Source organism: Liolophura sinensis, chromosome 8 (genome assembly GCF_032854445.1).
Source record: "Liolophura sinensis isolate JHLJ2023 chromosome 8, CUHK_Ljap_v2, whole genome shotgun sequence".
In the NCBI taxonomy this organism is placed as follows: Eukaryota; Metazoa; Mollusca; class Polyplacophora; order Chitonida; family Chitonidae; genus Liolophura; species Liolophura sinensis.
In genome coordinates, this window is record NC_088302.1 from 11,016,870 (window position 1) to 11,043,802 (window position 26,933).

General features: G+C 42.0%; 1 protein-coding gene across 1 annotated transcript in view; it reads right to left on the reverse strand.

Moving 5' to 3' along the window:
• Positions 1-26,933, reverse strand: part of LOC135473183 (uncharacterized) — a 41,451-nt gene that overhangs the window by 6,667 nt on the left and 7,851 nt on the right. The window contains exons 7-24 of the mRNA XM_064753026.1: positions 19,636-19,759; positions 18,593-18,658; positions 16,185-16,381; positions 14,136-14,258; positions 13,609-13,763; positions 12,812-12,920; positions 11,627-11,899; positions 10,839-11,036; positions 10,094-10,231; positions 8,383-8,486; positions 8,117-8,220; positions 7,180-7,331; positions 6,501-6,666; positions 6,135-6,235; positions 4,237-4,415; positions 2,680-2,827; positions 737-877; positions 114-246 (exon numbers count right to left, since the gene is read on the reverse strand). Of these exons, the coding sequence (XP_064609096.1) occupies positions 114-246; positions 737-877; positions 2,680-2,827; positions 4,237-4,415; positions 6,135-6,235; positions 6,501-6,666; positions 7,180-7,331; positions 8,117-8,220; positions 8,383-8,486; positions 10,094-10,231; positions 10,839-11,036; positions 11,627-11,899; positions 12,812-12,920; positions 13,609-13,763; positions 14,136-14,258; positions 16,185-16,381; positions 18,593-18,658; positions 19,636-19,759 (2,611 nt within the window). The remainder of the gene's footprint in view (positions 1-113; positions 247-736; positions 878-2,679; positions 2,828-4,236; positions 4,416-6,134; positions 6,236-6,500; positions 6,667-7,179; positions 7,332-8,116; positions 8,221-8,382; positions 8,487-10,093; positions 10,232-10,838; positions 11,037-11,626; positions 11,900-12,811; positions 12,921-13,608; positions 13,764-14,135; positions 14,259-16,184; positions 16,382-18,592; positions 18,659-19,635; positions 19,760-26,933) is intronic.

The following is a 26,933-nucleotide window of genomic DNA, read 5'->3' on the forward strand; positions in this document are numbered from 1 at the left end:
ATGCTGTCTATAAATTCACAGTGTGTTGAAAGCTAGCATCGTGGTTAGATTTAAGTACCAGCAATTTGTGTGGGCAACCACAATAAATCAATACTATTCAGTCTTCAACTTACCTGTTATCAAGGTCACAGACTTGCCATTGTTTCCTGTCACTCGTGCTGACACAATTGTGTCTTCTGACTGGCTAAACTCTAAACACATCCTCTCGTTGAGTCTGTCAAGTTCCGTTTCTGTTTGCCAATAGTCCTGACATGAAACAAAATATTCACCACTGATAACCTTGCAGGAAAAAGTACAAAACTATTTTAATGTTGGGAAAATTGTGATTTTATCTGGCCTTCATTCATAGTTTGGTGAAGCCAGCCAAAGCATATGAACATATGCACATGTGTTCTTTGAACATTTTTGAGTCCTACTCATGAAAACTAAAAATTTGTACATTTTGCAGTTTACCAGCATTCCTAAAGTCTTTAACATCTTTATAGTAGACAAATGGTGAACTGTTTGCATTCATCTTCATCACATCGCACATGACCACACATTTAGGTCTGATGTAATAACACTGACTGTGACCTTGATTCTCACAGGACGACCTTGAGTCTCTAAAATCACTGCAGTTAGCCCTTAAACACTCTTTGTTCAGAGCTTGTTTTGTAAGTGGCATTTTGAGTGAAGATGCTTAACAGTTTTGGAAAAATGTTCAGACAATTGAGAGATTACAAAATAGCAGAGTGACCTTGATGCCAGGTGTTTGAAGGACAAATCCCAAGGAGAACTTGCTGCTGGCAAACTGTGGCATAATGCACTGCTTCTCTACACTTCTGCTCCAGATCATAAATCCGTTCAAGTAGCACTTAATCTCTAGCTCAGCAAACGTCTGAAATGAAAACCAATCATGCCTATTATGTAAATCATGAAGTAATTCCCTCTTTAAGTAATGAAATAATTCCCTGTTTAAATTAAAGGATCCATGAATGGGTACTATAAAACTATCATTCTATGACTAGTTGTACTAACAGCTATCACCACTGACGTCCCCTCAACAGGCTTCTTAATTTCTCATATGACTACTTTTTACACCCCATGAAGAAAGCTGAGAGCATTTTTGCACTTTTATATATGTTATTCCACATCCTAAACAAATAAAAACCAGGCCTTTTCATGTAATCTTTAACATTTCTAACCTTCCTTTCATTTTATCACACAAACAAAATATCCTATTTACGTGAATGAATCATACGACAAAAACTTCTGCACACAAAACTGCTGGGCTATCCAGAATTAATAATGTGGTTTTTGAAATATGGTGGATCATGATAGACTGGTCAGGATGCTTGTACACAGGAAATACTTTGCCTTGAATTCACTTTTTTTAAGGAGCCTGAGCCCCTTTTACAAAGCAGTCATAATTAGCTTCAGGCGTTAGGATACATCAATTTTGTGATCCACTGATTAGTTTAACGTAATACACGAGTAGTGTAGTAACTCCCAATTAGTTTAACGTAATACACGAGTAGTGTAGTAACTCCCAATTAGTTTAACGTAATACACGAGTAGTGTAGTAACTCCCAATTAGTTTAACGTAATACACGAGTAGTGTAGTAATTCCCAAAAACTTCAGAGTTACACTACTCATGTATGACATCAATTTTATTTTTGTGATTTACCGGCAAGTCAACATTACAAAATCCATACACTGAATAAAATGAAATTGAAAATCCACCTTTTTATTGTGTCCAATCTTAATGCTTCTTTTAATTTTTTTGTTTTTCAACACTTTATAATCAAGTAAATATGTCTTTAACAGTAACAACAGTTGGTATAATCCACATTTCTGACACTTTCCATGTTTTCAGTTTTATTTTGACATCCACCTCTGACATCAACAATAAATTCTTTCTGCCCATAAAACACAAATTTAAACTGGCATGGTCCAATGTCTACAACAACATATAAAGGAATCGTAGGACACTAGTATATTACAATGAGATTCATGCAACGCTGTGACAGCTATGCAGATGTGACTTAGAAGGGCCTTGGGGGCAGTAAGCAGTCAACATCACTTGTAGGATAGTTTAGGCAGTCTTAAATAAAGTCCTCTGGAGACATCTTACCTTCCACTAATATAATATACACAATGAGCCAGCTCTTGCTGTGGCTGAATACAAGGGCCCAGTTGTTCAAAACTGTTTTAAGACTTAAAACCAAATTTAACTTTATGCTAAGTCTTCAATTTGCACTTTGCCCAAAAATAATTGCATAAAAGAATATTAAATAGGAGGTAAATCTGCTGCTCTTATATTTTGATTTTGGACAACTGCATTGGCTGCAGAATTTGGGTAAAATATTAATATGACTGAATACCAGTATTAGCTAATACACTTACAAACAACTGAGCCCTGTCTGCCACATGTTAGATATTTCATTATGAGGCTGGTTTTTAGTGAAGTGGTGCTCATCTTTCCTCAAACAATGGCACTGACCACAGTTGTATATATGAAAAATATTCTCCATCAACCAATGAAAACACAAGTGAAAACAGGTAAGAAGTGAGGTTTTAAAAGCAAGGTATTTTTTGCGCAAAGAATATAATAACGAACAACCCAAACCACTTTACCTCTCGGATGCCAACATAAACATGTATAGTAGTTCATATTGTGATAAAAGTGAATTTCTTACCTTTCCCTCAATGACCATAATAGCCACACGGTCTCCTTCACTGCCCTGCCAACTGACATCTTGTTCTGACTGGTCAGTGCCAGACCCTGTCACCATGGTAAAAGAGCCGGTGGCTATCTCATACTTTAGAGTCACATCTGATTTAAGCCTGAAAGCAAGTAGAATTAACCTTAATGATTATGGTTAACCAATATTTGATAAGAAAGAAAGAATTCCATAACCATTTCCATGATAAAAAAAAACACTTTACTGGGATGAAAATAAAAGTAATAACAACAGTTTAAGACAAACCCTTTCAGATAGGGTATTTATTTATATTTATTCATTTATTGGTGTTTAACGCCGTGCTCAAGAATATTTCACTTATACGACGGCGGCCAGCATTATGGTGGGTGGAAACCGGGCACAGCGCGGGGGAAAACCCACGACCATCCGCAGGCTGCTGGCAGACTTTCCCACTTACAGCCGAAGAGGAAGCCAGCATGTTTCAGACAGGGAGAGAACATAAAATTTTGCATGTGCTTCAGATTATAGTCTGAAGTAAAACTGCACAACATTAAAATGTATGGATTAGACCAGGAAATATAAAAAAATATGTTTCTAGTTTAGGTTTGTAGTTTTTATTTCAGAATTATTTATTCCCCCTATCATATTTTGCCCATGACTATGTTACAAATTTTCTCTGATTCTATCTTCTGATTTTCTTCTGAGTTCTATCGATCTTATAGACATTTTGCGATTTGCTTGGAAGGTAGGACCATATCTAGGTGGAAAAAATCAGCAGTAAATGTAATACTTTCTGACCACTATTTGCCTGTAAAAATGCATTTTTTGTAGCAAAATTTTAGGTCAAGTACAGTATAAATCCTTTGGTGTGCTTTCATTACATATGCACCCCAACAACAGTGTTATTAATGTACAATGGTGTCACATACATTTTTCTGCCGTCATAAATGGAGCACCTGATGCCACTCAGAACATACTTCATATTGCCTGAGTATATTTTCACATTATATTAATGAAAGTTAACAATAAGTTTATCTACAGAGGAGTAGTAAGAAGAGAGACCCAAATTTGAACCATACAATTTAATCAGTTTGAGCAGCACAGTGAGAGACCCATAGCTTAAGCAGCATAGTGAGTCGTACTTTGAGCAGTGTAGTAATTTAGGTTTCATATGTATGTGAGTCGCTTGCAATTGGAGTAGTACGAGTGACTCAATCTGAGCAGTATATTTATTTATTCATTTTATTTGATTGGTGTTTTACGCTGTACTCAAGAATATTTCACTTATGCGATGGCAGCCAGCATTATGGTGAAAGGAAACCAAGCAGAGCCCGGGGGAAACTCACGACCATCCATCCCACGTACGGCCGGAGAGGAAGCCAGCATGGACTTGAACTCACAGCAACTGCATTGGTGAGAGGTTCCCGGGTCATTACGTTGCACTAGCGCACTAACCAACTGAGCCACGGAGGCCCCCTGAGTAGTATAGTAAGACACTCAAAGTCTGAGCAGTAAAATGAGTCAGTTTGAGCTGTATAAAGATTGATTCACAATTTGAGCAGTATGGTAAGAGTGTTCCCTCTGATCAACATGATGGACATCTCATTGAACAGTCCTGGCTGCATGCTGTGGTTCACAGGCAGTAAGGAATCAGTCAGATTTGTGGACAGAATACTGCCTTTATTTCCCCGAGCAGTACTGAACCCTGGCATCAAGGCCTTCTCCACTTCCTGTAACATACAGTAGGACTATAAGGATAAAACACCCAGTTTAACTGACAGGTGTATTAAAGGGATGGATAACATTAAGTTCAGTCTTACACATTTAGAAAAGGTTATATTTGATGATCAATATCAGTTGGTATATATTCCCAATAAACCTCTACATCTGCAAAACAAAGTACCTCCTACTGCAAGGCACAAACACACTGTATCTTAATAAGAGTGTACAAATACAAAAAAAATGAAAAATGAAATATATATATATATATATATATATATCGGCTTTGAACTCACAGCTAAGAAATCCACGCATCTGGAACATGTTCCGCAATTTGGACACAACAATTTCTTCTGGCCAGATCTGTCTCTGCAGGCAGATGAATAAACTAAAATTACACTTCATGCTTTCACGTCTCATACATGCATTTTACATTGCTGTAATTCTTCAACCTTTCCACATGTTTGCAACATGTTTATTCAAGCACATTCTGAAGGAATTATAAAATTATACTTAATTTGCGAATTTGGCCAATTCAACTAATGTAGATTTGTTTAAACAATTAAAATTGAAAACGTGCATTAATTGCAATGAAAGTTGTTCTTTCATATGCAAAAAGGTTGAAGAATTAGGGTAAAGCATGTGATCTTTAAGTACACATTAAACAGCAGTATAGTTAACAAGAGCAGTCAGAAGTGGTGAATAACAATTCAAAGAGAAGCTGATCACAACCCACCCACCCCGATGTATCGCTTAAATAACACCAATCATCAAAGGAAAATGTTACAAATGCAGCGGTAGCCAAATACTGATGTTTGAATAGCTGATGGCTGATATCTGGTCTTGAGCTGATGTTCTGCTGATATTATTACTGACAGTAAATGTTAAAGTCTTTTGCCTATATTCAGCGATGCATAAAAACCAGTAAGTCTTATCTCCTATAGTTATAACACCCTTTATTGGCACAGTTGGCTAAACCATTGATCACATTGAAGCCAAGTTCAAAAAGTAGAGTCCCGTTTTCACTACAGAGCTTCTCTAGAGATTTATTGGGCACCTTATGATGGGTGGTGGTGTACCCAGGGATCCGCAGTTTCCTCCCTGAATAACCTAGAATGTCATTGTGTATTTGCAAAATTGTTCACAACATTGTTCTGGTTTCATTGTGTAGGTTTTCAAATACTTCTGATTAACCAAAATGGGTAGATGAGAAAAACTTTGAAAAAGAAAAATAAGATCAACGGAGTACTGTTGACATATATGTCCTGTGGCAACTCTTATTATTGAAATAAATTACCCCTACTGAAATTATACTTGTTTCAACATTAAAGTTATTTCAATAAGCACTACTATGTAAGTCCTCATGAAATAATTTATTTCAATTACTCCACAAATAAACGTAAATCCCATTACATCATTTTGGTGTGATTATGCAGGTTTTCAAAACATTTTGGTTAATGAAAAATCTTCAACACCTCTAAGACGTTAACACACACCCTCATTGGCCAAGTTGCAAAAAGTGTTCCACCCTAACCATAGTGCTTTTAAATTTCACCTTACAAAGGCCAGTCATCAAAATCCGACATAAAGATTTATTAATAATTTCTTTATTATTTGACTGGTGTTTTACTATGGCGCTTTACTATGATACACTAATTCTGATGAAGTGGACTAAGATTTACTGTTAGAAGCCAACAGATGCCCCATAACTGCTGAGCTAACCTGCTAACTCTGTTGCACTGGTAACACTTATAGCTGTGAACATAGTTAGACTTGGTCAATTCCAGGTACCAGTCTGCATGTCTCGGGACCAAGGAATGAGTCGGCTTCACTGAAAAAGGACAAAAAAATTTTTTATAAATTATGACTTGTACATACAGATTTTAAGGACCTTTAATGGAAACCCGTCAAACATCCGACAGATTCTGATACAATTTTACCGACATTAAATGGTGTTTTCCCAGCACATTATTAAAGGCGTCAGGTACGTTAAAGACAGAAGGATATTACAGAATGATATACATATATCCCTTGCATATATGCTGAAGAGCTGAAGAAGGAGAATTTGATATGAAATAATACATTCTAATACATACTTGGTCCCAGCAGGTCAACACTATTGAATGGCTGGCTTGTGGGTCCTTCACGTTTACAATGTATCCCAGAGGTGAAGGTCACAATGCTAAACTGATGACAGCTATCTGCCTGTAGTTGTAGATGGAGCTCCTTACTGGGCACACAGGTGGGGCAGGGCACCGTTACCTAACCCAAAAATTCCCACATGTACAAATATATATACTCAGGTCATTTGCGTCATTTAACCTTTTGAGCAGTTGCAGTAAATTTACCTTTATATGGTTTGTGAAAAGTCTTGTGAACTTTTATCAAAATTAGTCATCATAAAATCCATGCTTATATGATCAGTTTGGTTGATTCTGTCGTGTTTAACACTAACTTTGAAAGCCCTAGCAAAAACTGTGCTCTTGTATACATCACCTGGTGCCATACACAGCACAAAATGTTAAGCATATAACATATTTAAACATTATTATGAATTAAATTAACCCACATATGGTTAACCTGAAAGTTTCCACAACATGGTCTGTTTCAGTAGAACAAAAATATTAGCAACTGCTGGAGTGCCAAGAGAAGTTCAGTCACTGAAGTTGTACTTTTAAGATGCCAATATATATGTAAATTGAACATTTTACTCAAAGAAAGAAAACATAATTTCAGCAACAAAACAAATTTGAACAGGTACAATGGCAACAATACCTTGGCAAAGACACCATATTTACTGATGACAAAGTCAAGAATTCTGGTGAATGTGTTCAGAGTTGTCCACAGACAATGATTGGTGTAATTATGAGGGCTCAAATCTCCAGTAGGTTTATATGTCCTACAGCACACAGCTATCACAGGCATTCCTAAAAAGTTAATTAAGAATAAATAAAACATATCAAATCTGACAAAGTGACAGATGTTAAGAGCATTTATTGTTAAAAAACTATAAATCAACACTGTTTTGTTTGAAATATCCCTTACATGGATACATATGTATGTATATAGACACTCAAAAATAACTAAACAATCAATCAGTAGCAATGAAGTGAGTGAGTGAGTGAGTGAGTACTTGGGGTTTAACGTGGTATTTAACAATTTTTCAGTCATATGACGATGAAGGAATCCTTAGAGTGCATGTCATGTGCTTCCTTGTTGCAGGACGGATTTCCACCGCTCTTTTATTTCGTGCTGCTTCACTGAGACGACTTACCGAAGGCAAGAAAGCCGCCCCGCCCGAGCCATTATACTGATACAGGTCAACCAGTCATTGCACTATCCCCTTCATGCTGAACGCCAAGCGAGGAAGTTACAACTTCCGCTTTTAAGGTCTTAGTGTGACCCGACCCAGGAGTAACAATTAAGGGTACAAAACAAACTAAAATGTCAAAAAGTCAAGTTTCGTATCACATTATTCATAATTAGCAGCCAAATATGTCTAAATAATTTTCAGTCAGTGGTGTAAGTAAGGGTTGCAAGAAAGTTCTGAAATTACTGACCTCTCAATAATACATTGTACTTCATTGTTTTAACTTGGGACAAAAATCTGACACAGCATCAAATTATAAAAATAAATCCTGAAAGCAGGCAAAAACCTGAAAATTTCCATGAATGTATGCAGGTATTTAATTAATGAGACTCATTATCTCACCGTTATCATTCCAGTCTTGCTGGATGAAAACATCAACTGGCCCCTGGTTTACAAACAATCCACGTTTCCACAGCACACAAAACTCAGCAATCTTGTTGCAATGTCTGTAAATATCATACACAACAAAAATCACATCCGCCTACATTTTCATCACATTCTAGTAATTACATATTTCATAATTCTATAACAATCATTATTACAAAATCTTCATAGAATGAATTTGGAAGGAATTTCATACCAGGTATGAAATGAACATCATAACTCACCTGAAGTATGATGTCAGTAAAGAGGCAGGTATCTCAGGTGTGAAAGTATACATCCTCTCCACCTGTATCTCGCTCTCAGGGATGGGTGTTGGCCAGAGTCTAGCCTGATGAAGATCAACGTACACAATCCTTCAATGCGTAAAGACCAGCATAGTACCAAGATTCCAATTTTGAGAACTTTGTAAATTGAGACTGCTACACCAACTGATAAACCTGGTGAAGGTTTTCTTAAAGTTAATCGCTTCTAACACGGACTGACACAGTTATTCGCCTAAGTCAATAAAAGAAGTCTTGGAGTAAACCACCAGACTTTGGCTGGTTATAGGACTGGTTAACTTTCCCACCTGTGGCATGTGTGTATGTCATCTTGATGAAGAGTAAATGGTCTCCAGTCAATGTCATCCAAGATCACACACTGTTGACCACATATGGCACCAAGGTCCCGATATTTATTTATTTATTTATTTGATTGGTGTTTTACACCGTACTCAAGAATATTTCACTTATACGACGGCGGCCAGTATTATGGTGGGTGGAAACCGGGCAGAGCCCGGGGGAAACCCATGACCATCCGCAGGTTGCTGGCAGACCTTCCCACTTACGGCCGGAGAGGACACCAACATGAGCTGGACTTGAACTCACAGCGACCGCATTGGTGAGAGGCTCCTGGGTCATTACGCTAGCGCGCTAACCGACTGAGCCACGGAGGCCCCCCAAGGTCCCGATAACAATGAAAGCTAGTGAATCTTAAAACTTCCCTGCCCAAGACTGGGATTCAACCCACAGCTTAAGTGAACCAGTGACTGAAAGGCATACACCCTAACAACTCAGCCATGACCAACTCACCATACCTGTAATAAGATTTATTTATTTATTTGATTAGAATTTTATGCTATATTCAAGTTATTTTACTCATATGATTTTGGAAGAGCTTGAGAGAAATCGACAACCATCTGCAGCTTGCTGTCAGACTTTCCCACATGCAGCCAAAGAAATAGCCAGCATAAGTAGACTTGAACTCACGGCAACTGTATTGGTGGAAAGCCGCTGAGTACCAGCCCACTAGCCACTAACCCAAGGAGGCCATATATAATTAGAATGAATGAATGCTTGGGGTTTAACGTTGTACTTAACAATTTTTCAGTCATATGACGACGAGGAATCATTAGGTGTGTGTACACACACTGTGTTTTCCTATGGCAGGGTGAGTCCAAAGTACTACTGCCATTGATTTATTTATTTATTTGATTGATGTTTTACGCCGTACTCAAGAATATTTCACTTATACCATGGCGGCCAGCATTATGGTTGGAGGAAACCAGGCAGGGCCTGGGGGAAACCCACGACCATCTGCAGGTTGCCATTACAATTTCCCACGTACGGCCGGAGAGGAAGCCAGCATGAGCTGGACTAGAACTCATAGCGACCGCATTGGTGAGAGGCTTCATTACACTGTGCTAGCGCACTAACCAACTACCGCCATTGAAGTATATTGCTGAAGACACCAGATACAACAGTTACGCCTCACCCAGTCACATTATACACTGACATTGGGCCAACCAGTCCTGTTAACCTCTCAGTGCTGAGCACCCAGCGAGGCAGCAACAAGTACCATTTTTAAATCTTTGGTATGGTCTCCCTAATTTTAGACCACCGATTCAGTCATACATAATAACAGGATATAATACTACAATATTGCAATCCAGTATACCAGCTGTTTTGGAGGCTGATCTGGCAGAGCATCCATGCAGACATAGACTTTGGGATCATGGGCCCCCTCCTCCTGACCCTTAACACAGACAGGCAACAGGCAGCCATTGTTTTCCAATATGGACAACAGGTCTCCTGCCTAAAATATAGATTATCATGAAAAAACATCTCATTTTCGCATATTAGAAAATATGCTGATATACTATCACGAGTACAAACTGATTACTAACACAGGAAAGTCCCATATACTAAGTAACCAGCAATTTACGTCTTTTTGCACAGATGGAAGTCTTTGGGTAAAGTGATATTTTGGTATGCCAATAATCCGGACTAAACAGGTGTAAAATTTATGTATAGATGTAAGGAAAAATGACGCTTAAGAGCACGTTCTGCATGTTGTAAATCATGCTGATGTTCATGTGTCAATGTCAGTGTTTTATAGAAAATTCATGATTAGAAGCCAGATTTTACATTGCTCGAACACCCGAAATGACCACAAATTTTGTCCATGACATTTTTCCTGATTCTGAGAGTTCTATTGAGTTTGCTTGGAAAATAGGATGATATTCTACTGGAAACTTGTAAGTTTCAGCACCAAAAATAATACTGTGTGACATTTATTTGCCTGTAAAAATGCACTTCTGCTGGAGACGTATTTGGTCATTTAGGGAATATCCCAATTAACGATGGTCAGGGTTGCAAAACAGAACGGATGTCATTACCCATAATATTGCTATAAGTAATACCTCTTTCTCTGAAATTCCTTTGGCCCCCAATGTGCCTGTAAGGTCCTGTTGACTCCAACAAGGCATGTCTGGCTCAAGACAAGGCAATGATGAGGTGGCAGAAGTGGAGTTGAGAAGCTGGTTAACTCCCTTGAGGAGATAACCAACATCTCCTGCCACCAGGCTATTTTCTTTTGATCCAAAGAACATAAGTATTCCCTAAAACAGGATTAAAGGCACAGACACATTTTGATGACCTTAACAATTAGTTCAATGCTCACAAGTATATTTAATTTGCACACACAGTTATATGTAGGAACATGTACAAACTGCACGCAGAAGCTATCCCAACATTTATAGGAATAAAAATAAGAATCAGACTGTCATTACTATTAAGCATGTATAAGTTTAAATGACATAAATGATTTCACAAATTTTCAGGGAAATTGGTATAATACTTAAGCAGGAGTTGCATCAAAGGCCTAAATACGGGAAATGTATGGAAACATAATATTGCATTTTCTAATTACTTTTCCTGAACATATTTCTGAGGTAAATTAATTCATTTTCAATTTTTATAATAATTTCTTATGCAATGTCTCTTTCGCCCACTGCCCTGCTGGTAAAATTTGTTTTTTTTTTTCGGCACCTCCAGTGGTTTCTTCAGGTGACCAAAGAGCGTGCTGATGATTGGCCCTGAGCATCATGAATACATTATAAAGTATTATGGATTTTCATCTACTTTAAAAGGCAGCTGTCCATGACTTTCTATTCTAAAGACATGTATCTGATGTGAAACTACGGCTCACCCTGAGATGTAGTATCTGTAAGCCCTTCTCCACATGGGGAAGGGCATTCTGGGGGTGCAGATTGTTGCAGACATTCTCAGGGATCAGGCTGTAAGCAGACTTCAGCGACTGCACATGGCAGTCCTTAACTGCTGTCAATATAGCACTCAGTTCTTTGGAAATGGTCTTGTAGTATGGCTGTGCGGCTTCAATTCTGGTCACGGCTTCTTGTAGTACTTGTCCAATAGATGAACTTGACTTTCGTATTATCTTCAGAGATGACTGTCCAGAGTTCTGAAATATGAAAAGAAAAGGGCTGGTATTATTTGATTGATGTTTGACGCACCATACTCAAGAGGTATTATTTGTGTAAGTTGCTGGAGGCTGAGGTATGAAATAAGGAGATATTTTGTCCAACTTTCTGGAAGGAAAAGAGGTATTTGTATACGTGTGCCAAGAAAAGAATGAATAAATAAATGAATGCTTGTGGTTTTACGTTGTACTTAACAAATTTTCAGTCAAATGACAACGAAGAGTCATTAGATGCATGTACATATACTGTGTCTCCTTGTGGCACGGTGAAGCCATGCTGCCAAAGTGCTGGCAAACTAAAGTATCATATCGAAGACACTAGACATGACACTCCACCCAGTCACGTTATACTGACACCGGGGCCAACCAGTCCTGTTTCCTTGTTCTAGCCCCCTTGTGCTGAGCACCAAGCAAGGCACATTTTTAAAGTCTTTGGTATGACCTGACTTGAGGTTTGATCCTGGCTCTTCCATCTTCGGCCATGAAAAGAAGCCTCATGTATCATGAACTGGACCTGGCTCAGGTTATTTACTTACTTATTAGACTTGTGGTCTAGGTGAAGCACTCAAGAACTTTTCACTTCTATGATAACAATCAGGGTTATGGGTGAAGAAAACTGGTGCCCAGGGCAAACCACCGCTTTCGGTGATCTTACATCAACAAGGGGTGATGCAGTGACTTCATGCATGACGAAACGACAAGCCAAAGTGGAAAAGATTTTCTACGAAGCAAAACTTGCACAAGAGGTACTGTACATCTTGTTGGTTATTATTCAGATATTATTTATATCATTTATAAACACTTCTTTTAAAACATGACAGTTTTAGATCTGGAGAAATGCTTTCAGAAAATTCAAAAAGATTACATCTGGAGTATATTAAAGTTGAATCTTACAGTAGGATGCTGTAAGAAGTGCAGGTTGTCCAGTGTTTCATACTGCTTGACCCACTGACTGAAGTAGATCTGGGTGGGGAAGATAAAACTGTTTATAATCCACTTCCACCTATCAAATAAAACGTAAGGATGAAACACATAATATCTATTAAGTGCTTTAAATGAATATCTTATTTTAACGATTGGTTTTAATCACTGCAAAAGTCAGGAATATTTCATATGATGAGAATCAAGCTGAAGAACGGAGGAAATCAAGCAAAATATGGAGGTTACAACCAGATCCAAATTCTGTAAATAATAATAAGGCTCATTCACAGTTTTACAAGCTTCCTACATTTTTTTTTCACAGATACAGAAACTTGTTAATTTTATGACATTTTTCTTTCTCTTTTGTTTACTGTTTTACTTTTGTTTCTATTGTTCTCTTTTTTTAAAATTATTCTTTATATTATTGATGCAAGTGCCAAATTGAGACAAACATGAGTGAAAATCAAGCATTTCACCTTCCAGGCTGAACTGTACATGGAGCTCCACAGTACATTCAAAGCTCTATACTGTATCATGAAATAGTATAAATGAAATATTCTCAAATGTGTTCTAAAATACCAATCTGAATATGCCACAATAAATATTCCTTTTGGCCATTTAAGAAATCTTTATACATGTGTTTCAACATGCAGATTTCCAACCCCTAAAAGTTTTTTGTTATATGCAAAGTATAGTAAACTTTCATCTTAAGGTGACTAGGATGTGCAGAATACACATGTAGCATCTCGGGGGAAGACACAAAATCTTACTTGAATATTTTAGCTATCTCATCGCTCATGTCTTTACACAGCGTTTGGATTCTTTCTTCCAGTTGTTTCTTCACTTCTGAATGAGAAATGTCTGCTGTTTGGTTTTTCTCAGTTGAATTTTCAACAGAAGTGATGACACAAATAGAGTCTGGATACTGAAATATTACAGAGTGACATAAAAACTGAAATTACACAGTCTATACACCCGTAAATGCACAAGCAAAACTTAACAAAACCTGGTAAAAATAGGTATTTAAAGCATTTTAATGAATCCTGAATGATTCCTTGAAAAGCCATGGTATTAATGCCAACAATTTGAAAGCCTACTTTAACAACAAGCAAGTCTTTTACTATTAATATTAACAACTGAAATGGTTTCATAAATTATTTTAAATATAATGTACCTAGTATTTTATGTTAAGAATGAAAACAACTCCATCTTATACTTACAGGTAAATATTTAGCTCCAGCGCCTGTCATCACTTCTAATGTTAGACTCATTTATATGCAAGTTACATTTCACTTACTCTGCAAGCAATTTTCATCATCCTGGTGAAAAGGCTGTTGACAATAGTTTCCATGGTAACACCAGCTGCTGGGTAAGGCAACAACACCACACAACCATCACTCAATACAAGATCAGCAGCAGACTGAAACATGGCAACGGCAAGAAAAGTTCATGTAAATGAAATATGTGGAAGCATCCATTGATCGGAGCTAATCCTGAATAGAAGCATAAGTGTCCATGAGCAATACTAGTTCAGTGTCAAGTCACAGTCATACATGTACCAGTGTCAAAGTGCGATAATAGTAATGTCAAGGCACAGTGATACATGTACCAGTCTCAAAGTGTGATAATAGTAATGTTAAGGCACAGTGATACATGTACCAGTGTCAAAGTGTGATAATAGTAATGTCAAGGCACAGTGATACATGTACCAGTGTCAAAGTGTGATAATAGTAATGTCAAGGCACAGTGATACATGTACCAGTGTCAAAGTGTGATAATAGTAATGTCAAGGCACAGTGATACATGTACCAGTCTCAAAGTGTGATAATAGTAATGTCAAGGCACAGTGATACATGTACCAGTGTCAAAGTGTGATAATAGTAATGTCAAGGCACAGTGATACATGTACCAGTGTCAAAGTGTGATAATAGTAATGTCAAGGCAATATAAATGAATGATTATCGCTTAACACCACATCGGCAATTTTCTCAGCCATATCGTGGTGATCACGGCCACATAATGTCAGCATGGTCAGTGTCAAAGAAATATAGTGACAGCGTCTAACAATTTTGGTGACCGGTATCAAAGCAATATGTTGGCGTGTCAAAGCAATATGTTGGCAGTGTCAAAGCAATGTGTGGCAGTGTCAAACCAATGTGTGGCAGTGTCAAAGCAATATATTGGTAGTGTCAAAGCAATGTGTGGCAGTGTCCAAGACATATTTTCTCACTGTCAATGTAATATACAGTGTCAAAGCAATATGTTGGCAGTGTCAAAGCGATATAATGGCACTGTCAAAGCAACATGCTGGCAGTGTCAAAGCAATGTGTGGCAGTGTCCAAGAAATATTGTTTCACTGTCAATGTAATATACAGTGTCAAAGCAATATGTTGGCAGTGTCAAAGCAATGTGTGGCAATGTCAAACCAATGTGTGGCAGTGTCAAAGCAATATATTGGTAGTGTCAAAGCAATGTGTGGCAGTGTCCAAGAAATATTTTTTCACTGTCAATGCAATATACTGGTAGTGTCAAAGCAATATACTGGTAGTGTCAAAGCAATATAATGGCAGTGTCAAAGCAATATGTTGGCACAGATTTCTCCTTATTACTCTCTTAGTTGACATTTTTCAGAAATATGGGCCTAGGAGGTTTAATTAGGATTCAAATACAATTCATTTTTGTATTTAGCTGAACCAAGTCAAAAATTCTGAATTTCTTTCGGCGGTATGTCCCTTAAAAACATAGTGACGGCAGAAAGAGCACACAATGATGACGATGTTAAAGAAATATGCTGATGGCAATGTCACAGCAATAGGATGGCAGCGTTAAAATGTGATGATGGCAGTGTTAAAATGTGAGGTGGCAGAAAAAGAAACATGAAGGTTGTGTAAAGGAAACGTGACAAGGTCAAGGTTTTGTTATGGTAGTGTCAAAACATCATGATTGCAATTTAAACAATGCATTTATTTATTTATTTGATTGTTGTTTTGGGTTTTTTTTTTTTTTGCCGTACTCAAGAACATTTCATTTTTATGACAGTGGCCGCCAATATGGTGGGAGGAAACCTTAGAGGAAAGCAGGCAGAGCCCAGAGGAAACCCATGACCATCCACAGGTTGCTGATAGGTTTTTCCATGTACAACCATACAGGGAGACAGAATGAGCTGGATTTAAACTCACAACAACTACACTGGTGAGATCGAGGCCCTGGCACGCTAACCACCTTGGCCACAGAGGCCCCTAAGGTGATGGTAAAGCATGTAGAATGGCAAAGGCATGATTAAACATCTACTATAGCTCGCCACTAAAATGTCAACCTCTGCTTAGCATAATGTGTGATGTCTCACCTCATCATGAGGAACTTCAAACAGGTTAAAGCTGTAGGTACATTTGTCCACATGCCAATCAGGCCAGTAAGCCACGCCTCTTTCTCCGTCTAACCCACCCGATACGCCCGTCAGCTGATGACCTACAGATGAAATGAGCTTCTTGTCCAGTAATATCACAGCCTTGTGACAGGTCATGGGGGCATCTCCCTTCGCCCCTAACAACAAACAAAACAGGTAAAATTAACCTCTAACAATGAAGAAATCTGGTAAAATAACAGGGCTGCAGAACCTATCAAGCCAGAAACAAATCTAGTCTACAGAAGGGTAAATACTGATCAACTGAGGCACAAATAAGTATGCGCCAATATATTAACCAATTTAAAATCAATATTAACTTACCAAAAACTATCCTACAAATTTGGCTAATAAGGCCAAAATTAAAATATTGTTGGTTTGATGTTACAAGCTGTTTATAACAAAAAAGGGTAGGTAGGTAGTTTCCATTTTTCTAAATTTCCAAATTTTATTTTGACAAGCTTCGCGAAGGATCAAATATTTATTCTGTCTCCCAAACATCATTCAATGTACATGCTTGTCTAAAGTAAGAAGCGTGTATGCACCCAAGTGATCCGCAGCTCAGATCACCAGCTATGACCTAATTCACACTGTCTAAAACATTTATACATGAGGAAGACGACAGCCAAATCATGTTGTGTTACATGAAGATTTAAGGATGAAACATATCAGCTTTGTCTCTGTATGGAACTACCCTGCATCCATTTACAACATCAACTTGACAACAATGTATCAGTAAACAGATACATTTTCTATCCACCAAAATTTTCCTGGCATCTAGCTTTGGTGATGTGGATCACTGTTTGGGATTTGCATCATAGTAATATATTCCCAGCTACATGCCCCCTAGCATAGAGTTTTGACGGGGAGAAAAGGTATTCCCACACCTGACTAACCTTTTTTAAAATTTTGGGATCTCCTGAAAAATATTTTTCCATGCCAATAAAAGAGGCTCATGTGGGGGCTTCTGACACATGTGAAATTAGAGTTACACAATGGTGGATACCAACACAAAAGGAGCTATGTTGGAGATTCTTTGATAATGGTTTAAAACAAAATGTACAATTCTGAACTTGTTACAGCACCATATACTACCTATAGTATAGGTAGGCTACACTTAGAACCCTCAGTCTAAGTGACTTGCCCTGAGAGGTACAGTGTATAATATAACCTATGTCCACGTTTTGCCAATCATGTCAGTGTTTGTAAATATGTTGCGCCCTTTATAACCAGATTAGGTGTGTTTTTAAGGTAGTGTGGCAAAAAGGATTGGATCACAGAGAATTCTACATTTACAAAATTTCTTATCTCACAAAATGAGCAATTAATTTGAAATCTCGACTCCTTATGGAGACACAAGGACACTGTTCATCAGTTCAGAAAAGTATATCTCTTCCAAAAAGTATGGCAACACTATTTTGCAGGTATCCAAATGGATACTGGTGAAAACCCTTCACTGGTATCTTGATCTATGGGTATCGGATACCATACACCCATTGTAAGCGCTGTAAGCCCAGCTTTGCCCAACAGCGAGAGAGGAAATTTTATATCTCAACAAAGTGCTCGTCACCTGGAAACACACTGATGTCTAAAACGATCATCGAAAAAACCCTAGTAATGAAATGAAATAAAATAAAAAAAATTTGGCACCTGTAAAAATCCCAGTCAGGGCCTTTTTGAAGAGTCTGTCAGGTAACATCAAACATATAATATTTTACTTTTGGCCTAATAGGTAGAAAACTTATATATTTTTGTCAATTAACAAATTACACCACAAAAACTCTAGTACAAATATAGCCTAGAGTACAATAACTAAACATCAAATGATTCACAATTACTTAAACTAATCAATAACTTTCCCTCAAATTTGTTCCACGGTAAAGTATTTACATGCATCAGTTGAATCGCAGGTATTTCTATAAACTTGTCAAAAATAAATTTGGCAATGCAGAGTTATCAACATAAACATTATATTTCAGAAGCAAAAGAAACTACGGAAATCAAAATCTTTCACACAAATTCGGTCAATTCTAGAGTAACACTACATCAACTTATCCACATCTTCTACGCAATAGTCAAAAAACTGTTCTCAAAATTTAGCAAAGGGTACAGCATCAATGTATGAACTGACTGACAAGAATTAACTTTTGGACAATGGTTTCGTTATTACTGACCCATTATTGTCTTCATGACTGATCGATGGAACATGTACATGATGAATGTCGACACCTACATTTAGACACCTACATACAATGCTGAAGTGTTGCAGTTTAGAAAGCATCAAAAGGAAAGGGGGCAAGGAAACTGGGGAAACTGGGCAGAGCCAATCAGTGTCCCTGTAGTGCATATACCTGGTCCGCTGTGCGATACAATAGGACACCCTGACACCTTCCAGCTCAATGAAAGGTTCTCTCCTGCTGAAACATATATGGTAGGTCAAACATGTAAAAAACATATGCCAATTTGAAAAAGTCAATCCAACAAAAAAGTTGATTTCATTGGTGGTTTATGCCGTACTCTTATACTTATACGAAGGCGGCCAGCAATATGGTGGGAGGAAACCAGGCACATCACGCGAGAAACCCACAACAATCCACACGTTGTTGGCAGACCTTTCCATGTGTGGCAAGAGAGGAAGTCAGCATGAGTTGGATTTGAACTCAAAGCAACATCATTGGCATGAGGGTCCTGGGTCATTGTGCTGTGCTAACCGAGTAACCATCTCTGCCATAATTAATAGCAAATGACCCATGTTTTAAGACAGGACATCAACAGACCAGTGAACTGATAACCACAGGACATCAACAGACCAGTAACCACAAGTAGCATTTTGGCGGCATGGACTCATGGCCACAAGAAGACGCAGTATATGTACATACACCTAAAGACTCTGGGGTCCTTCGACCAATGTGGTCACTGTGAGATCAAATCCAGCTCCTGCTGGGTTCCTCTCAGGTCGGAAGGTCTTTCAGCAACCCTGCGGATGGTCGTGGGTTTCCCCCGATGCACGTGAAATATTCTTAAGTACAGCCTAAAACAAACACCAATGAAATAAATAACTCACACCTATGCTACTCGTCATCATATGACTGAAAAATTGTTAAGTACCACATTAAAACCCAAGCATACATATGCTTCAGCATTCTGTCATAATAAAAAGGTGTCTCTTATAGAAAACAGCTCTCAATGTCAATATATTTTATTACTACTGAATCACTCGAAAGTAAAATAGAATACTCTTTTTTGCATGGGCTTTGTGCATCAAATTATGGTTCAAAAAGGAATTTTTTATTGGAGCTTTCAGCAAAGTTGGAGCAAAATTCTATTTTGGAGTTTTTCTTTAAAAGGTTAAGACTTCCGTGATCAACACAATAGTTGTTGTGTTCATTACAACCTGGGCTGAGCAGGTCCACCCCAATATTGGTGCCCATCATTAGAATATCTCCTGGTGGGCTCGCAGACGCCCATAGCTGGTGGAAAGACTTCTCTGTCAAGTTGATACACCCATTGAAGTTTACCTGACAAGAATTAAGAGTCTCATTATACATATACTGCAATTCTGACCTGCTCTGAAGATTACTCAAAATGTCAACATATTTTCATACTCTTTAAATTTAGCATATGAGCACATAAATTAGAATAAAGGTTACATAAAGTGGTGTATAATATCAAATCAACAAGGTGAACATATACCACAAATCATCTTCAATTTAAAATTTTTCTGTTGCTGATCTGAGAACTGCATTTTGATTGTCTAATTATTTCAGACACACTATTACATATGACAGCTCAACTGTCATAAAGGAGATGTCCAAGACACAATATTTATGCTATATTAATAAGTCTGTAAAATTCATGTCAACTAGTTCAATTTTTTTAAAAAGCCATTAAAGTTGAACCCTCTGCCTATCATGTCAACCGCAGAGCCCTGGCCCTGTGACATCATGCCAGTAAGACCTGCCAGGATTATGTATTGACAAGCCCTGCAATGTATTGCTGAATCCATGCATTAGGCCTACCCACTGAGTGCTTTTCCAGAAGCCATCGTATGACTTGAGCTATAATTAACTTACAAACAAACATTTTGAAAGACAGGCTACTGGAGTTGAATCAGATACATGAAAAGTGTGTACAGCATAGTGAATGGGTTATATGATGGATTTTCCCTCACATACTGGCCAGTAAATGGAGAAAATCCGCTCCTGTCTGGTTTGTCTGACATGAGACTGGACATCCATGGAATTTAGCACGGTTTCGCAGTCCACAGGCTATACATTTTTGCAGCTACGTGAAGCGATACTGGCTGCGAAACAAGAATCCATGCGATCGTGCCAGCAGATTGTGAGTTGCAGTGATGAGACCAGTCTATCAGTCAAAAACGGTCAAAGCAACAATCAAGCTAATCTTATTACGTTTTAAAAAGTATCATCGGCAAAAATAAATACAGCTTGAACAATAACTAAATGGACACAGTGATTTATAACACATAAAATGCCGATTTAAATTTTGTCTACGTTGCCATTATGGCCTTCACGGTTATCACGCTCCCACAGCAGCCTGTAGGCGAGGTGTGAACTGAGCCGCACGACCGATCAGGAGCTGGGTGGCCATTGTAGGGCAAAGGCTAGTAGCTCACTAGAGTTCATGTCACAGCCTGTTGGTTATCACGCTCCCACAGCAGGCTGTAGGCGAGGTGTGAACTGAGCCGCAGGGCCGATCAGTAGCTGGGTGGCCATTGTAGGGCAAAGGCTAGTAGCTCACTAGAGTTCGTGTCACAGCCTGTTGGTTATCACGCTCCCACAGCAGCTTGTAGGTGAGGTGTGAACTGAGCCGTAGGGCCGATCAGTAGCTGGGTGGCCATTGTAGGGCAAAGGCTAGTAGCTCACTAGAGTTCATGTCACAGCCTGTTGGTTATCACGCTCCCACAGCAGCCTGTAGGCGAGGTGTGAACTGAGCCGCACGACCGATCAGGAGCTGGGTGGCCATTGTAAGGCAAAGGCTAGTAGCATACTAGAGTTTGTGTCACAGCCTGTTGGTTATCACGCTCCCACAGCGGCTGTAGGCGAGGTGTGAACTGAGCCGCACGACCGATCAGGAGCTGGGTGGCCATTGTAGGGCAAAGGCTAGTAGCTCACTAGAGTTCGTGTCACAGCCTGTTGGTTATCACGCTCCCACAGCAGCCTGTAGGTGAGGTGTGAACTGAGCCGTAGGGCCGATCAGTAGCTGGGTGGCCATTGTAGGGCAAAGGCTAGTAGCTCACTAGAGTTCATGTCACAGCCTGTTGGTTATCACGCTCCCACAGCAGCCTGTAGACGAGGTGTGAACTGAGCCGCAGGGCCGATCAGGAGCTGGGTGGCCATTGTAGGGCAAAGGCTAGTAGCTCACTAGAGTTCGTGTCACAGCCTGTTGGTTATCATGCTCCCACAGCAGCCTGTAGACGAGGTGTGAACTGAGCCGCAGGGCCGATCAGGAGCTGGGTGGCCATTGTAGGGCAAAGGCTAGTAGCAAACTAGAGTTCGTGTCACAGCCTGTTGGTTATCACGCTCCCACAGCAGCCTGTAGGTGAGGTGTGAACTGAGCCGGAGGGCCGATCAGTAGCTGGGTGGCCATTGTAGGGCAAAGGCTAGTAGCACACTAGAGTTCGTGTCACAGCCTGTTGGTTATCACGCTCCCACAGCAGCCTGTAGGTGAGGTGTGAACTGAGCAGCAGGGCCGATCAGTAGCTGGGTGGCCATTGTAAGGCAAAGGCTAGTAGCACACTAGAGTTCGTGTCACAGCCTGTTGGTTATCACGCTCCCACAGCAGCCTGTAGGTGAGGTGTGAACTGAGCAGCAGGGCCGATCAGTAGCTAGGTGGCCATTGTAGGGCAAAGGCTAGTAGCACACTAGAGTTCGTGTCACGGCCTGTTGGTTATCACACTCCCACAGCAGCCTGTAGGTGAGGTGTGAACTGAGCAGCAGGGCCGATCAGTAGCTGGGTGGCCATTGTAGGGCAAAGGCTAGTAGCACACTAGAGTTCGTGTCACAGCCTGTTGGTTATCACGCTCCCACAGCAGCCTGTAGGTGAGGTGTGAACTGAGCAGCAGGGCCGATCAGTAGCTGGGTGGCCATTGTAGGGCAAAGGCTAGTAGCACACTAGAGTTCGTGTCACAGCCTGTTGGTTATCACGCTCCCACAGCAGCCTGTAGGTGAGGTGTGAACTGAGCCGCAGGGCCGATCAGTAGCTGGGTGGCCATTGTAGGGCAAAGGCTAGTAGCACACTAGAGTTCGTGTCACAGCCTGTTGGTTATCACGCTCCCACAGCAGCCTGTAGGTGAGGTGTGAACTGAGCAGCAGGGCCGATCAGTAGCTGGGTGGCCATTGTAAGGCAAAGGCTAGTAGCACACTAGAGTTCGTGTCACAGCCTGTTGGTTATCACGCTCCCACAGCAGCCTGTAGGTGAGGTGTGAACTGAGCAGCAGGGCCGATCAGTAGCTAGGTGGCCATTGTAGGGCAAAGGCTAGTAGCACACTAGAGTTCGTGTCACGGCCTGTTGGTTATCACACTCCCACAGCAGCCTGTAGGTGAGGTGTGAACTGAGCAGCAGGGCCGATCAGTAGCTAGGTGGCCATTGTAGGGCAAAGGCTAGTAGCACACTAGAGTTCATGTCACGGCCTGTTGGTTATCACGCTCCCACAGCAGCCTGTAGGTGAGGTGTAAACTGAGCCACAGGGCCGATCAGTAGCTGGGTGGCCATTGTAAGGCAAAGGCTAGTAGCTCACTACAGTTCGTGTCACAGCCTGTTGGTTATCACACTCCCACAGCAGCCTGTAGGCGAGGTGTGAACTGAGCCACAGGGCCGATCAGTAGCTGGGTGGCCATTGTAGGGCAAAGGCTAGTAGCACACTAGAGTTCGTGTCACAGCCTGTTGGTTATCACGCTCCCACAGCAGCCTGTAGGCGAGGTGTGAACTGAGCCGCAGGGCCGATCAATAGCTGGGTGGCCATTGTAGGACTAAGGCTAGTAGCTCAATAGAGTTTGTGTCACAGCCTGTTGGTTATCACACTCCCACAGCAGCCTGTAGACGAGGTGTGAACTGAGCAGCAGGGCCGATCAGTAGCTGGGTGGCCACTGTAGGGCAAAGGCTAGTAGCACACTAGAGTTCGTGTCACGGCCTGTTGGTTATCATGCTCCCACAGCAGCCTGTAGGTGAGGTGTGAACTGAGCACCAGGGCTGATCAATAGCTGGGCGGCCACTGTAGGACTAAGGCTAGTAGCTCACTAGAGTTCGTGTCACAGCCTGTTGGTTATCACACTCCCACAGCATCCTGTAGGCAAGGTGTGAACTGAGCCACAGTGCCAATCAATAGCTGGGTGGCCACTGTAGGACTAAGGCTAGTAGCTCACTACAGTTCGTGTCACAGCCTGTTGGTTATCACACTCCCACAGCAGCCTGTAGGTGAGGTGTTAACTGAGCCGCAGGGCCGATCAGGAGCTGGATGGCCATTGTAGGGCAAAGGCTAGTAGCGCACTAGAGTTCGTGTCACAGCCTGTTGGTTATCACGCTCCCACAGCAGCTTGTAGGCGAGGTGTGAACTGAGCCGCAGGGCCGATCAGTAGCTGGGTGGCCATTGTAGGGCAAAGGCTAGTAGCAAACTAGAGTTCGTGTCACAGCCTGTTGGTTATCACGCTCCCACAGCAGCCTGTAGGTGAGGTGTGAACTGAGCCGCAGGGCCGATCAGTAGCTGGGTGGCCACTGTAGGGCAAAGGCTAGTAGCAAACTAGAGTTCATGTCACAGCCTGTTGGTTATCACACTCCCACAGCAGCCTGTAGGTGAGGTGTGAACTGAGCCGCAGGGCCGATCAGTACCTGGGTGGCCATTGTAGGACTAAGGCTAGTAGCTCACTAGAGTTTGTGTCACAGCCTGTTGGTTATCACACTCCCACAGCAGCCTGTAGGCAAGGTGTGAACTGAGCAGCAGGGCCGATCAGTAGCTGGGTGGCCATTGTAGGGCAAAGGCTAGTAGCACACTAGAGTTCGTGTCACGGCCTGTTGGTTATCACGCTCCCACAGCAGCCTGTAGGTGAGGTGTGAACTAAGCAGCAGGGCTGATCAATAGCTGGGTGGCCACTGTAGGACTAAGGCTAGTAGCTCACTAGAGTTCGTGTCACAGCCTGTTGGTTATCAAACTCCCACAGCAGCCTGTAGGCAAGGTGTGAACTGAGCCACAGTGCCAATCAATAGCTGGGTGGCCACTGTAGGACTAAGGCTAGTAGCTCACTAGAGTTCGTGTCACAGCCTGTTGGTTATCATGCTCCCACAGCAGCCTGTAGGTGAGGTGTTAACTGAGCCGCAGGGCCGATCAGGGGCTGGGTGGCCATTGTAGGGCAAAGGCTAGTAGCGCACTAGAGTTCGTGTCACAGCCTGTTGGTTATCACGCTCCCACAGCAGCCTGTAGGCGAGGTGTGAACTGAGCCGCAGGGCCGATCAGTAGCTGGGTGGCCATTGTAGGGCAAAGGCTAGTAGCAAACTAGAGTTCGTGTCACAGCCTGTTGGTTATCACGCTCCCACAGCAGCCTGTAGGTGAGGTGTGAACTGAGCCGCAGGGCCGATCAGTAGCTGGGTGGCCATTGTAGGGCAAAGGCTAGTAGCAAACTAGAGTTCATGTCACAGCCTGTTGGTTATCACACTCCCACAGCAGCCTGTAGGCGAGGTGTGAACTGAGCCGCAGGGCCGATCAGGAGCTGGGTGGCCATTGTAGGGCAAAGGCTAGTAGCAAACTAGAGTTCGTGTCACAGCCTGTTGGTTATCACGCTCCCACAGCAGCCTGTAGGTGAGGTGTGAACTGAGCCGCAGGGCTGATCAGTAGCTGGGAGGCCATTGTAGGGCAAAGGCTAGTAGCACACTAGAGTTCGTGTCACAGCCTGTTGGTTATCACGCTCCCACAGCAGCCTGTAGGCGAGGTGTGAACTGAGCCGCAGGGCCGATCAGTAGCTGGGTGGCCATTGTAGGGCAAAGGCTAGTAGCACACTAGAGTTCGTGTCACAGCCTGTTGGTTATCATGCTCCCACAGCAGCCTGTAGGTGAGGTGTGAACTGAGCCACAGGGCCGATCAGTAGCTGGGTGGCCATTGTAGGGCAAAGGCTAGTAGCTCACTAGAGTTCGTGTCACAGCCTGTTGGTTATCACGCTCCCACAGCAGCCTGTAGGCGAGGTATGAACTGAGCCGCAGGGCCGATCAGTAGCTGGGTGGCCATTGTAGGGCAAAGGCTAGTAGCATACTAGAGTTCGTGTCACAGCCTGTTGGTTATCACACTCCCACAGCAGCCTGTGGGCGAGGTGTGAACTGAGCCGCAGGGCCGATCAGTAGCTGGGTGGCCATAGTAAGGCAAAGGCTAGTAGCTCACTACAGTTCGTGTCACAGCCTGTTGGTTATCACGCTCCCACAGCAGTGTGTAGGTGAGGTGTGAACTGAGCCGCAGGGCCGATCAGTAGCTGGGTGGCCACTGTAGGGCAAAGGCTAGTAGCGCACTAGAGTTCATGTCACAGCCTGTTGGTTATCACGCTCCCACAGCAGCCTGTAGGTGAGGTGTGAACTGAGCCGTAGGGCCGATCAGTAGCTGGGTGGCCATTGTAGGGCAAAGGCTAGTGGCACACTAGAGTTCGTGTCACAGCCTGTTGGTTATCACACTCCCACAGCAGCCTGTAGACGAGGTGTGAACTGAGCCGCAGGGCCGATCAGTAGCTGGGTGGCCATTGTAGGGCAAAGGCTAGTAGCACACTAGAGTTCGTGTCACAGCCTGTTGGTTATCATGCTCCCACAGCAGCCTGTAGGCGAGGTGTGAACTGAGCCGTAGGGCCGATCAGTAGCTGGGTGGCCATTGTAGGGCAAAGGCTAGTGGCACACTAGAGTTCGTGTCACAGCCTGTTGGTTATCACACTCCCACAGCAGCCTGTAGACGAGGTGTGAACTGAGCAGCAGGGCCGATCAGGAGCTGGGTGGCCATTGTAGGGCAAAGGCTAGTAGCACACTAGAGTTCGTGTCACAGCCTGTTGGTTATCACGCTCCCACAGCAGCCTGTAGGCGAGGTGTGAACTGAGCCGCAGGGCCGATCAGTAGCTGGGTGGCCATTGTAGGGCAAAGGCTAGTAGCACACTAGAGTTCGTGTCACAGCCTGTTGGTTATCACGCTCCCACAGCAGCTTGTAGGCGAGGTGTGAACTGAGCCGTAGGGCCGATCAGTAGCTGGGTGGCCATTGTAGGGCAAAGGCTAGTGGCACACTAGAGTTCGTGTCACAGCCTGTTGGTTATCACACTCCCACAGCAGCCTGTAGACGAGGTGTGAACTGAGCCGCAGGGCCGATCAGTAGCTGGGTGGCCATTGTAGGGCAAAGGCTAGTAGCACACTAGAGTTCGTGTCACGGCCTGTTGGTTATCACGCTCCCACAGCAGCCTGTAGGCGAGGTGTGAACTGAGCCGTAGGGCCGATTAGTAGCTGGGTGGCCATTGTAGGGCAAAGGCTAGTGGCACACTAGAGTTTGTGTCACAGCCTGTTGGTTATCACACTCCCACAGCAGCCTGTAGGCGAGGTGTGAACTGAGCCGCAGGGCCGATCAGTAGCTGGGTGGCCATTGTAGGGCAAAGGCTAGTAGTGCACTAGAGTTCATGTCACAGCCTGCTGTCTCAAACAAGCAAGTAGCTAAACGGCACCTGC